General features: G+C 43.6%; 5 protein-coding genes across 5 annotated transcripts in view; 2 read left to right on the forward strand and 3 right to left on the reverse strand.

Moving 5' to 3' along the window:
* LOC126565809 (DNA ligase 1) overlaps window positions 1-14,398 on the reverse strand; it is a 390,847-nt gene that overhangs the window by 67,754 nt on the left and 308,695 nt on the right. The window lies entirely within an intron of this gene.
* The window catches only part of LOC126565015 (cyclin-H), a 203,019-nt gene that overhangs the window by 24,268 nt on the left and 164,353 nt on the right, over window positions 1-14,398 (forward strand). The gene's annotated exons all lie outside the window — the stretch shown is intronic.
* LOC126564432 (uncharacterized) lies at window positions 3,750-5,582 on the reverse strand. Its single transcript, XM_050221475.1, has one exon. The coding sequence runs from the start codon at window positions 5,574-5,576 to the stop codon at window positions 3,876-3,878; it is 1,701 nt and encodes a 566-aa protein (XP_050077432.1). The 5' UTR covers window positions 5,577-5,582; the 3' UTR covers window positions 3,750-3,875.
* Window positions 10,459-12,490, reverse strand: LOC126564639 (cyclic AMP-dependent transcription factor ATF-2). The gene is made up of 2 exons (XM_050221723.1): window positions 11,514-12,490; window positions 10,459-10,903 (listed from the first exon to the last, which is right to left on the reverse strand). The coding sequence occupies exons 1-2, from the start codon at window positions 12,488-12,490 to the stop codon at window positions 10,459-10,461; spliced, it is 1,422 nt and encodes a 473-aa protein (XP_050077680.1).
* Window positions 13,111-14,302, forward strand: LOC126564814 (2-oxoglutarate and iron-dependent oxygenase JMJD4 homolog). Its single transcript, XM_050221927.1, has one exon. The coding sequence runs from the start codon at window positions 13,115-13,117 to the stop codon at window positions 14,300-14,302; it is 1,188 nt and encodes a 395-aa protein (XP_050077884.1). The 5' UTR covers window positions 13,111-13,114.

Raw genomic sequence — 14,398 nt, forward strand, 5'->3', positions numbered from 1 at the left:
ATTGATTTTTTCTTGCTTCTTCGATTCACTTTAGCACCTTAGTACGATTTTTCTTGGCTCTTGGTGGTCTGGTTTGAAGCTGATTTCCCATTCACAATATTCACACGCATACACTAACACTCAAACACGTACGTACACAAAGGCTGGGATGCTTATGCTAATTTCACTGGTTTCATTTTTTGGGCCTCTGTAATCGATATGATAAAAATAGTACACTTATGTAAAAATGGGCTTCAAAATATCGGGGAAAATAATTTACTGATCGAATAGACCAAACTTTACTGGTGTTGCACACCTAATTGCTTCTTCCCAATCAGGCCCACTTTAGGACGACAACCCTAGCTTAAACACCTTTTTTCTTCCTTTCACAACACAACTTTTTTCAGCAATTTAAACACAAAACACACTAGCAAAAACAAGCGCAATAAAAATACACTCAACACTGCTTCACGATAACACGGACCGGACGCATTAAACCAGGGTCCCGCAGCCGAGCGACGCTCATCCGCAATGCGACATTGACAGTTTTTCCGACGGGACGGGACGGAATTTTCACGGCAACCACCACACAAGCTTTCGTGACTGCCAGTGCGCTGCTGTCACCCGGTGCCTTTTGGCAGGCCCGTTACCTTCGTTACCGCTGGCTTCCGCTGCTCTATGGGCTTCGCGAAATATCCAACTGTCAACTGTCAAAATTCGCATCCGAAGGGGAGTGAAATGGGAGTGGGAGCTTCAAAAGAAGCAGGATGTGTGGGGGTAAATTATCATATCTTGTTAGAAACTATGCACGGGATAGGAAGATAATGATATGAACAGCTCTCAAAAACAGGAATAGCGATGATTTCAACAGGAGGATAATTTCATACAGTGTAAATCAGTTTCACTTCTTCGAGGTCTTCTTGTTCACCGTATATGAGATGTGGGGTGCTATAAATATATAACTTTTCGTCACATTCCGAGGGCATCTTCGGCAAACAGATTGAAGAGCACTTTACGGGGTAGTTCTCTACCAACACAACGACTAACAGTAGATTACACAGTTTTCTTTGTAGAATATTGAAACAAAGTCACATTTTCTAACACAAAACTACTTCTGGAACACTTTAGTAAAATAACTTCACACCAATTCAGCTTCTCTACTTTTGGCTCAAAATCGTTTCTGCTCGTGATGGCCCACTCACAACTGGCCCTTCGGTGAACTGGCGTTCTTTCGTTTCTGTACTGCCGTAGTACTCTGTGTTGGGTTGAGAAGTCAAGATCCGTGTCGATGTACGCTATTGGTGTCGGAAAATTCTTCACTCTCTCGCTCTCTATCTCTCTCTATGTACAGAGCTCTCTCCGGACGACCATGTGTCGCACGAGGGATGCTAATTTATCTGACGGACTGGCATGATTGTTGTTGACCATCATCGCATGTTGCTCTCGCGAAGAAACCCTCCGTCTTTATGGGGCTGGTCGTCAACGGCCGTTCTCATAATGTTTGGTTGTGTTAGTGGTCTCTTTTTCTCTCTCTTTCTTTTCTCTCTCTATGAACATTTTTTGTAATATTTCAAAAATGAATCATATTTTTGTTTGTAAGACTGTAAGTAATTAAAACAAAAACTCTTAATAAAATTAAGTAATATTATCAAAGTTTGGTTTTCTTTTCAGTAGTAAATTAACGCATTTAGTGTATAACGATGGTTTAGCAAGAGAATTGAGGAGAAGTCAGAAGAATGAGAGAGCTCCCGAGCAGGAAGAAACAGAGAGAGAGAGAGAGAAAGAGAACAATTGATAGTGAATGAAAACAAAGGAGATAAACATCCTGTGCAATATTGTGGTTTGTTGTTGTTAGATGACAGCTTGAAACCCCATGTCATATCGCATATGTGTGTGTGTATTGTCGTATGCGTGTGTGTCTTTGTGTGTATAAAGAGCTGTGAAAACGTCAATATGAAATAGCAATCATATTTCAAATATTTTCTTCATAACGAAATAAATTTCAAAAAAATTCAACAATCCTTTTTTATTATTTAACTTCGTTTTTTACAGAAAATTAAGTTTACCCGTCTTTCATCAAAGCCCATCAATAACAATTAAATATGCGCCCTCTTTGACCGGAGTGATTGACGAGCGCAATTGCTACTGATGTTGCTTGGCCCATAAATCAGTCTGTTCGAAAATCTCATCCCAAAGGTGTTAGTCCCGTAAACCAGGAAGGGTAAACCCCCCCCCCCCTCCTCCTTCCCAGAACACTCCGTAAAACATCCGTTGCACGCGTTGCAAGATCTGAAGGTAAGTGATCGTAAATCAGTTTTAATCGAGACACGGTGCACGTAAATTGGTCGGCCGGTTCATTTTAGTATAAACGTTCCCATTTGTTTACGTTACGTTTGTTCGTTATAATCGTAACTGGTAACGTATCGGTTTTGGTAGGAGGAAAAGAAGGAGATGCAGATGAGGAAAGGGACAAGGTAGCACATTTGAATGAAAGTGTTTGGAAAAGCTTCTCAACGAGGAAAAGTTTGTTCTATTAGCGCCATCTAGTTTACAATAGCGTACAAAGTTTAGCCCGCATATCAGGTAGTTTTCGTGGAATAAAATTGAAGTTGATATTTATTAAGACATACTTTTCAACAACAAAAAAATGTTTTGCTCAAGTTTTGCTCAAGCTCAAGGGTTTTTACATATTTTCTCTTTTTAAGTTCGGATATTCACTCTTAATGGAGACGCCCGGTCTTTTTTATGCGTTGGACATACTGACCTGTCTGGCCATGCCGTTCTCTAAATTATTTTATCAGGTTACCCAGGAGGTTGGAATTTATTACTATAAGATGGTTCAAATAATGTGAGATTTCAAATATTCTTGTATAGCGAAGCGAACCTCGAAATAAAATTCAATGGGGACGCCTGGTGTTTTACAGTAAAATTATATTTCATTTATTCAAAATGTTATTTTGATTTCTTTATCCCATTCTAATTTAATGTATTATATATCTTACAATAATAACGGCACTGTATGTCACGCAGTCTCCTCACCGATAGCGATGAGTAATGGACAATCCTGGCGCATCGTCATTGTGTTCAGCAGCATTCACTCACGTTCGGATCAAACGCACCACAACGCAATGTAAACAATGTTTCGTAGTTAATTCAACCTTCTTTCTCAGCTGCCCCCTTCCCGAAATTCCACCTCAATACGCGCTGCGTTGGATTCAGATTAATTTCGTCATTCTTAAAATATAGCACTACGTATTTGAATATCACCGGTCCTGATATAGGGGTTGTCCCCAATTGTTGATCTAGACAGCAACAAACGGCTAAAAAATAAGCAGTTCCAAGCGTGTATCGTCATCGTTGGGCCACGTGGAAAAACATTCGCAGCATAGCTAACCCCAGGCGGGAGCGTAGTTTGGATATACTACAGGTTCAACCTCCATAACGGGGTACTGATTCATTCACGCCCGGCCTCGATTATGGTAGTACAATCAAAACAAACGGCTACTCTTGCGGCCCTCCGTCCCATGCCTGCCCACCGCCTACATACACATCATCAATGGGACGGGTTATTTATGGTCCTTATTCACTACCGGTTGAAGTAATTCCGATCGAGCCGGATCGGTGCCGAAGTAAGGTGCGCGTCCGGATGTGGGTGCGTTAGTTGGTGGGTGTGGTAGCTGGATGCTAGTAGCAAAAATAACAATCGCATCCTGCAAATGGAACGACCGCTCCGTACTTGGCGTGCTCGCTCACAGTGGGCGCTATTTGTTCAGCTGCATCTGGTTTCGGTGTGCGCAATGTGTGGGAATCGTTAGCACTTAGCCGGCCGACCACGCGTGTCATTAGCCGACTTATGGCCAAACAAATGGACTCGAAACGCAGTTTTCTCCGCACGCTCACAAAATGCGACATTCTCCTTCACTCGGGCTGCCGCTACCACTGCGCGATCGTCGAGAATATTCCATTAACTTCCAGTAGCTGTTCTGCGCGGTCAGTGAACGTTCACTCCCTGTTAGCTGCAACACCTCCTTACTGTTGTAGAAATCGTACTCTGACTCGTCGCACGGTATCTGTGAGTATAGTAGCGCTCCACTGGCGTAATTCTGCACTCGAAAGTACTCACAACCAGCAACCGGCAACAGCCTCCAGCGAAACTTTGCATTCGAAAGGCTTTCCGATTTGGACGCGACGATTGGTAATCCGGTCCCACTTTCACCAAGAAAGCCGTTGATGGCACAGGCTCGAATTCGGAAACAACTTCCCTCTTCCAGGGGTTCAAACTCCACACGGTTCTTGTCGGCGATATAGCGCGAAAATCCGACATCCTTTCCGATGGAACTGAATTTGAGCAAGATGCGAGATTCGTGGCGGGAAATGGTTACTGTATTCCACAGGATCGTCACCACAATTGGAGGAAGACTAGCTTTAAGACGTTCCAGATCTCCACGAAGACTAGCAGTGGGAAAGCCCGACCCCAGCATGGTCTGTTTGATGCGATAAGCAAGGAGGAATATTTCCGGCTGAAACAGATGATCGTAATGCTCCATCTGGGCGTACAGCACACGATAGCTAATAATGTCATGATCGATACAAGACAAGTGTGCCACAAACTGGAGAATGTTCTGGAGGTTTTGGACATTCCCTTCATAAGCTCGCTTAAGCAGCTCGATCAGGATCTCCTCCGCTATGTGGTGGAACAGTTTCGCTAGTGATACCGTTACCTGGGGCGTTGTTTGGATGAGTCGCACCGTTCGCTGGATGCAGTCGATTAGCTCCGCGCGTACCAACTCTAACCGTTCGCGGTAGATATCTTCCATCCTTGAAGCTGCTGACAGTTCCGGGTACTCCTGAAGCGCCTCGATCACAAACCCATACAGCAGCAGGCCAAGTGGATGTTCCAACAGTTCGTTCGATTGTTGTATCTGCTGCAGCAGGTACTCGCACCCGGTCACGAACGTTTCGGAAGAGTTAGCTTTGTTGAGCTTCCGGTAACCAGTAAGGAACAGCAGTACCTTGAGCAAGTTCTTCATGTCTCGCTCGAAGACAGCCTCAATTATAAGCGGCAACTGCTGTAATCCATTCTCAAACGAACAGTACTCATCGTACACCTTATCATAGTTCTCGCACCGTATGTGCCCGATACATAGCTCCAGCTTGTGCTGATTGCGCTGGTTGCGGAAGATACGAATTTCACGCATTGTACGATCGAGCACACGTTGCATAGCGAGCAGTGCCGGTTCGTACTTGATCGCATCGGTTAGAAAGTACAGGTACTTGCTGTCGCCCTGTGCTTCGATCTGTTTGTCCAGCTCAAACACACGGCCACCGCGCTTGTTAAGCTGTGCGTACAGATCCTTGTTGACGAGATAGATCTTGCGAAACTGGGCGAATAGGTACTGTACCGAGCTGCGCAGCTCTTCGATCTGGTACTTTCGTTCATCGATTTCGTTGATCCACTGAAGTTCGAAGGAAAGGGAACGACCGTTTTCGCCCAGCCGAGCCACACCGGACAGTTGGCGTATGAGCAGCAGCATCCGCTCGATGGTGCTGTAGATGCTGTCGAGGTCATAGAACGTGTCGATTCGTTCCACAGTCATGGCTGGTGTTGTGTAGGAAGGGTGAGATTCTGAAATAAGATATCAAATATTTAGGGATTTGGCTTTCTCTTAATCTATTGTGAAAATTAAACGATCTCGAAGCATAATATGTTCTTTTTTGCCTAACTTCCTTAGTTTAAGACCTTAGACTAAACTAAGGAAGATCGTTTGAATTTTCTCAGGAAAGTTTAACCGTTTCATAAAGATTTTATTTATAATTGATTATTACGGTCCAGTGCCGTATTGTCATAGAGATTTTAATTAGATTTAAAAAATTCTGCCTTTCCAGATTACGTTTTAGCCCCCTAAATGCTTCTAGTTCTCCATCAGATGGCTAAACGTCACCAAGTTAAAGTAAAGTTTAGCCGGGGTAAAGTTAGAACTGCTACTGGGTGAAAGTTGTGATGAACACATACAAGAATGTCACCACAATAGTTCGTGATAAGACCTTTGAAGTCGTCCAAAACTTCACCTACCGTCAAAAGCGGGGCGAAAAGTCAGCACCAATATGATGATTACAACTGCGAAAATCTGGGACTTTACAGAACCTTTGTAGCCACGGAAGTAATCATGGATAGGAACTTTGCCCAAAAATGGCAAAACTCTTTAAGCCGCGTTTGAGCGGATTTTTGATCCCGTATGGTTGGTACGACAATTGAAGATCCGTTACAAGGACGAGAGATCTACGAGCTGTTCGGTGATCTCATCATCGTGTCACGAGAAAGTCACCAGACGATCCAGCTTAATCCAGACGATCCTTTTTGTCATCCACATGGACAGATGGACAGACAAACTGAGTTGGAGTGACGTAGTTGATCCATCCCTCGGAAAGGGCTGGGATATTGAATTGACAGACGACGACGTTAGATCGTTAGAAGTATTGACTATTGTTGTAGTAGGCTAAGATCTGATAAGTAAGTAAGTAAGATCTTGACGATCTTGGGTGACGATCTTAGAACGATAATTACTTATGACCGCTTAGCCAGTAAAGTAAGATAAGTTTCTGCGGTCCTACTGTGCGAAGATCGGCGCCGATATCTCCCCGGCCACAGGACTGTCCCATTTTCAAATATTCTTATCCTTAATGCTTAATTCTACGACGCTTCAGATCCGACAGCAACGTGTTTGAAAGAATTCTGCTAACAAGATCAAATCGATCTCGTAGAATAGATTAATTGAAGCTCAACCTCTCACATACAAGATAAAGTCATATTTGGAGGTACAAATCTACATACAAAGTGCTCTAGAAAAGCATTGCAAACATGGGCATTGCAGCCCAGCTGTGAACAGACGAAAGCAAATTCTACACTCCATCCAATCACTGCCGAACGTTGCCCAATCATGCACAGACCATCGCGAAACAGAGCGAACTTTTCATCCCCATACACCCCACTCGAACGGTGCCAAAGTGGTTCACAGCTCATTTCATGCCTCGTAAAGGCGCGATCTTCTCGCGCCGGACGTTCGGAGGTACGTGACTTTCTGCCGTAGATCGCCGTTCCATCTTTCCGGGCCATTTGGATCGCATCAATCAGTGCCTTCCCGGTGTGGATGTTTGTTGGCCCGCCATTCGGCACCTATAAATAATACTTCGACGGAAAGGAATGTAAACCGAAAGCAGCATCGGTCGCATCCATGCTGTTCCACTCTGGTCCGGCAGTACCTGCTGCTTGGTAGGTGTGCTATAAAAAAAAAATCTTCCTAAGGGCTATTCTAAGTGGCAGTAATGCGGATCTCTTCTACGTCTTTTAGACACACGATTTCTCAAGCGGAACACCTCGGAACTGGAATGCTGATGACAACGCAAGGTAAACAGCTTGGGTGGTGCACATCACAGTTTCCCCGAGACATTTTACAACCCCTTTTTCCCCTTTCGCACACTACCTTTGCACCCACGACGCTTTCCGAAGCCGGCCAAACTCATAACTCTTGTTATGTGACACGTCGGTGGCGTTTACGACACAAAACACAGAGAAAAAAGACGGAGAACTGGTTCAAGGTTTTCTTTCGGCTTGTTTCAAAAAGAAATTGTTGTTTCCTCTCTCCCTTTTTTCCCAATTTTCCCATCGTCTGTGCCACCCCTTAAATCATGGTGTTTCTCCTGGCGCTACAAAATCTCTAGGAAAGTATGACCGCGGCCAATGTTCACATTCCCCTTTCATGTTCCGAACCCGTACGTTTGATCCGTGAATCCGTGTTGGTTTCGGAACATTACACTCCTGCCAACACCACACTCGCGATTGGCAACTTAATTTGCTTCCTTGCGTATGCATAAGATTGGCTGACAGGGTAGGAGGAAATTGAATCGCTGGAATAACGTGATCGCGAATATAAACACATCATTAAACTTGATCACTGTTTATCGGATGTTGGTCGGTCTCGGGCTGGCATGTAAAAGTGCGGGCGCAGTGGCTTCAGGGAGCACCGTGAAATGATGTTGTTTGTGTTCGTCTGATCAAGGCATTCGGCATTGAAATTGACCAGCCTACGTTACGGTGGGCAATTGTTGGCAAGGCAAAATCCGGTCAAAACAAGGATTTTTGGTCAACAAATGAAGGTGTTTACATCTTTTTCCTATTCGAGGAAAAGTCTGTGAAAATTGTAGCTATCCTTTCACGGGTCAATACTATTGTTGATGGACAATAATAGGTAGGTGTTGATGCAAATTCAAATACGAAAACATTCCTTTCGATTCAGCTAATCCATATATTCTGCATCTGGCTGCATCGCGATCTTACGCGCTCTCGATGCACTATTAGTCGCTTAAATAGTTTTAACTCACCTCACGGACGGTGCAAATCTCGGACACGGTTAAAGATCAGATCAGACACGAAAATTTCCAAACAGCTGCCGTAGCGCAAGGGGAGCAAGATTCAAATAATAACGGTCACTCAATTTTTGTTTTACAAGTTGCTACTTATTAACTTAAATAGTCTCTTAGTCCGCTTTTATTACTATGCTGGACACTAATTATCTTCACTGCTTAACGGCACAAAGCTTTGCTGAGCGAAATGCGTACGTTCTACTGAGACGAACGATTCACAACTAAACCCCTTTCTGTGCCGTGTTTCTTTTCCACATGTAATCACCCATAAGTCGGATGCGCATGCGTTGCATGCATTAAATTCTCTTCTTATGTTGTTTCTCTGAGCGATTGAATGTTCCTTATATGCTACGATTGCAGTTCATAAAGTGAGTGTGTTTTATGTATTATGTTTGCTTTTTTGTTGAAAAAAAAACTAACAAACCAACCTGAGAAGAGAGTAAGCGCCTTGATTCAACATACTCAAACACTCCCAAACACAGATCCGTCATCAAGAGACACCCAGAGGAATAGCGGTTGTTGAAGCTATTGAAGATGTGCTCTCGTTTCTGGGCCCAGCTTCTGACCCTTTGGATGACAAGACCTCTAGAAGAGGTTCCTTAGACGAGAACCTTTGAACGAAGCACTTTGGAGGATTGGTAGATTGGTAGATTTTCTGGGGGCCATTTTAACCGCTTGCGAGGCAAGTTAACCTTCTTGTATGGCAAGTGCTCTACATCGCTTTCTGGAAGAGGACACAGTAGCGCATTCAACGGTGGGCGGAGTAGGCGTACACCTCTGGTCCTGACAGATACTTCGAGTAAGGGGGCCCTGTGCTTCGTAGTAGAGCCTCGTACTGGAGGATGTTCGTGGTCTAGATGTTGTTTGTCTTCCAGTTTTCGATCGATTTTTTTTAAGTTGGGGTCCCGTACCACTTCGTATCTGTTGATTGGGGGATCAAGTAGTGAGTTTGGGACACCGTAAGAGATCGGCGTTCATCACAGCCGCATAGTACCGTTAAATCCGCCACTGATGACTCCCCGCAAATGAGGGCCCTAAGGACGACGAGGGTTTTGTTGACCATCTCCTCTACACATGGAGAAGGAGCCTTGAACGACAATACATATACGTTCATAGACGAAGCTTTTTGGTGGACGAAAACTTTTGAACGAGACCGTTACGCCACAGAGTCCTTGGGAGTCATCCGCATCCCCACTGACTCACAAAAAGCAAGTGTTAGAAAAGAAGCCTTGTTCCATGTCAGTCTTCATTACGGAGGAACGATTCGGATAGGATTTGGACAGGACATGGACAGTTTTAAGCTAATAATATTCACTAACATCCAAACAAATGAACCAAAAAACGGTTTGTCCATACGGAGCGGTTTATTTTAAGCAACAATTTATTAACACTTATCAAAAGAGCAAATGTGTAATGAATAACAGTTTTCATCATTAAAAGACAACACTGTGTGTTGTTTTGCCTTTTTCTTGTTCGCTATGCTACTAGAGGGGCAAGTCCCACAATAAAAAAAGCTACCTATTCTTCCTGAATGCAGTGATATATCGCTTTGCGTTGTAATCTCAAGGGTAAAAACTAGTCAACGAAGTCTGACATGGCAAGCGACACTACTGTATATGGTTGTAGTGCCAAAGAAGATAAAAAAAAGTGGTTATAGCGTCTGTTACATTGACGTTGTCTGTGAATTTTGTGTGTGTCTGTTTGGACGGTCTAATGATTTCTGTTATGAATACAGTCAGCTTTCCGAGGCTTGGTCCAGCATTTTGAATAGATTTAAGCAAACTGTGTTGGTCATAATTTTAAATTCGATGACGCTTAGACATGCACGTCTACGAGTTTAATTGACGAAACGATTTTAATTTAGGACTGACTATCCGCGTTCCACTAATACTTTGTGTGGCCTATTTAAATTGAGTTCAACTATAAAACATAATCTTTTAAGCATAACATAACCACTTTTAAGATTTATCTCTAATAAAAAAAACTACCAAGAAGGAAAATGCAACTGAGAACAAATAACCTGTACCTGTACTATGTGAAATAAAATCTCCATTTTGATTACCCAGTTCCCTCCTCTAAGGCACGGCCTGTACTACCACTCACGGCGGTAGACGCCACACCCGCTGTGGCGGTTGATCCCATCACAATGATTATCGGCACACGGTTAAACGTGTTACCGTCGATGATGTGCGATGTAATGTATCGTTGCTGTAGGACAGACAGTGGAGCCGACTGCTGAAGTTGCTGCTGTTGTTCTATAGAGTTCAACAGTGCGGCATTCACTTCCTGCTGTGTTACGGTGGAAGAAGTAGTAATTCCTTGCGTTAATGTACCATCTGCACCCTGCACCACTGCAATCTTTACGGAACTGGCACTGCGCGTTACGGAACAGTTGCGGTGTGTGTGTTTCAATTCTGCCAGCTCCGTACGGAGGCGAAGATTTTCCTCTTCCAGCTCGATACTGCGCTGTAGCTGCCGATCCTGGCTTTTCTTGACGCGCTCTCTAAAAATAGGCAATTACAAAAATTGGATGATAATACATTTTTTCAAGACTGAAGGGGAAACATTAGCTTTAGCGTCTTGCTAAAGCTTGCTGTTGTATCATATGTTTACTCTTCGTCTTCATGACCTTCCTTTTTCTAAGGACTCTTGGCAAAAAAAACTAGCCTCAATGGTACATGTTCGAGGGCAGTCTATTTCGTGGAGAGAGTTCAAGGGCTGAACTCGCCATTGCATCTGTAGTAGCCAAAATTGCAAAAGGGTTCGATAATTTTGATCCCTTTAGGGCATCGCTATATGAGCCGCGAGCCCTCTCGGCTTCTGATTTCGTTTGCTCCTTTTGTGGTTTTTGATCGTATCCAAAAAAACACGATCATGCCGATCACTTTGACCAGATTATCTGGGATGTAAACCCGGTGGTGCTTCGAAAACCCTGTATAAATCGCAATGACATTGGCATGAATTCGGTCCTTTGCGATAACCCTGATCTTGTGCGCATCCGAAATCGCAGAGCTCATCCGAAATACATTGGCAACGCCCGGGTTCTTTTTGAACAACAAGACATTCTTAGTAAAGCTAAAACTTCTAACATACCAAAGTAATATTACACTTACCGGTAGCGTTTTGCGGCCGCTTTCCATCGCTCGTGCTTTAAATTTGCCTGCTCGTCAGTTGGTTTAGTGAGATCGATCGATTTCGTTGGTTTGCTCGGCGGATCCGATTTAGCCTCGACGTGCATCTTGGAACGCTTTTTACCCGCTGAGCTTTCCTTCGGTCCCTGTGCTGTGGTTGATTCTCGCACTTTTGCTAGATGTTCCTTAAGCTTTTCCTTCACCAGAACCGTTCCTTCCGCTGGTTGTTTAGTGTCCGACGAGCCGGACGGAATGATGATGAGTGGAATCGATTCGCCTGCGTACGTTGTTGGCTGTGCGGACGGTTTCGGCAATATATCCACCACAGCGGGCGCTTTACGCTTGGTAGCCAATGTCTTTTTAGAGCTTTTTGACTCATTATTCGATTTAATAGTTGTAGAAGTTGTAGAAGGCGCATCTTTTACCTGTTGATAAACTGTCTGTTTGCTTCGTAAAGATACACCGGTTGCTCTAATTTTTGCCCGTTGCTTGATTACTGCATTCTCGCTACTAGCCGTTTCCAGTGTCGAACGATCGATCCCACTGGGAAATATGTGGGGCGTATGTAGGGTTTCTCCTTCGGCTGCTCGACAGCACCGCACCGTTTGTGTTCCGTCCAGCGGAGTTTGATCACCGGCTAGGGAAGGGGTACTGCTGCCCGTACCCGATTCAACCGCTCGGCGAAACGTCTCATCAAACGGGTTCACTTTCTGTAGATCTTCGAACAAACCAACCTCCTCACATTTGCCAATCAACCGTGTTGGGGTCGGTGTTTGATCGGCAAAGATGACACCCTGACCTTTCAGGGGCATCTCCAGATTTAAGCTCAAATCGTGCTTTTTCGTGTGCACATTGCAATGCAGCTCGGTGGTAAAGCTTTGCTTGCATCCCTCGATTTTGCACTGGAATTTCTCCTTCACGGGAGTACTATCGGAATGATCTTGTTTCACCTTCTCCATCGGAGTAAGCAGGGTTGTTGTTGTGGTGTTGTGGTGTGGTGCGATGGGTGGTTTATTTTCACGAAAACACTAGATGCAGGGATTCAGTTGACGACGATAATTTGAGAGCAAAATGGGCAAGAGGTCTTGCCAGCATCTTGCAATGTGCCTGAATATGTAGAAGCTAATATATTTTACGTATTTTCTATGATGTATATTGGAGTCAAGTGTTTGCGTCTTTTCTTGTGTTCTGGAATCTTTTTTTTTTTTTGCATTCCGTGTTGTCATTTTGTCCTGTCGCGTCGGACGTCACTCGATCACTTCACTGTGGTAGCGATTTTTAAATTCCACAATAAATTTATTTTTCTTTTATTATACTTTTAACAACATCTAAAATTTGAGAAAAATGATAAAGTTAAATCCTATGATTTTTAAATATACAACAACATAACAAAGACCTTATTTAATTAAAAATTTACAATATTTTTAAAATAATTTATCATCCGCGATGACCGATACCCTTCTTCCTACGTGATGTGTATTTGTTTAATTTCGGAAGGCGCGCATATTTACACACAATTTTTTCTCACAATTTCTTCTCGTGCAAATAATACCAGCGTGATCGGTTCCAGGCTATAAAATTGGATGGAAGAAATCGAAATCACTTCCCACACACCTGGTACTGCAATACAAAGCAATCAGCATGAGAACATTGAACGTGTAGCGCTGGAAAACATCTCCTATGAATTGTTTTTTCGAGACTTTATGCAACCGAACCGTGCCGTTGTTGTGGAAGGAATTGCAACCGACTGGGAATGCTTCCGGCGTTGGATTGATCGTTCTGTGGTGCCACCGAAGCTAGATGTAGCGTATCTGAAAGGGATACTACCTAATGTTCCTGTACCGGTAGCCGACTGTGGAAAGCAGCACTACAACTCACACGAGAAAATTGAGCTAACGCTGCACGATTTTCTGGAGCTTTGGGAGTCTAATGACCAGCCGGATTCGGTGCGTAACAGATACTACCTTAAAGATTGGCATCTTCGTAGCGAACTCCCGGAGTTTAGCTTCTACCGAACACCGGCCCTCTTCACATCCGATTGGTTGAACGAATATCTCGTGGAAAATGGGTCCGATGACTATCGATTCGTGTACATCGGACCGAAAGACACGTGGACTGCATTTCACGCGGATGTTTTTGGTTCGTACAGCTGGTCGGTAAATATTTTTGGCCGTAAGCTATGGTATATGTTGCCACCCGGTGAGGAGCGAAAGCTGTTCAACAATCTGCGCAATCTACCTTTCAGTGTTACGGAGCAAACGCTGCAAGATGCTGGTGTTAAATTTTTCTCGATAGTACAGGAAGCGGGAGAAGCAATATTTGTACCATCCGGATGGTACCATCAGGTGCAGAACGTTGAGGATGCTTTTTCTGTAAATCATAATTGGTTTAATGGGTGTAACGTTGGTACGATATGGAGTAATCTTCGTGGTGCTTTGGCGGATGTTCGGCGGGAAATTGACGATTGCCGCGACATGGATAACTTTGATGACCACTGCCAGGTGATGCTGAAGGCTAGCTTCGGGATGAATTATGTGGATTTTTTGACCATCATACAATACATCTGTGATAAACGGTTGACGAGCCTTGAGGATAATAGTGCAGTGCAGTTGATTGATAATTATGTACTAGGAAGGAAGCACTTGATGTATGATTTAATCATCATTCGCAATCTTCTTTTGGAGATAAAGGAGAAGGATTTGCTGGTCAGCTATTGTGACCTGAGAGAAAAAGCCCTGTCTTGTCTGAAACGAATTCAAGCTGTTATTTAAAATAGTTTAAATATAAAATGTTATTTAAATATTTATTTTTTTAAACAGATAAAACGCCCGTAACCAAAACCAAACTTTCCCAAAAAAATATTGTTT

The sequence above is a fragment of the Anopheles maculipalpis genome, chromosome 3RL (genome assembly GCF_943734695.1).
Source record: "Anopheles maculipalpis chromosome 3RL, idAnoMacuDA_375_x, whole genome shotgun sequence".
Classification (NCBI taxonomy): Eukaryota; Metazoa; Arthropoda; class Insecta; order Diptera; family Culicidae; genus Anopheles; species Anopheles maculipalpis.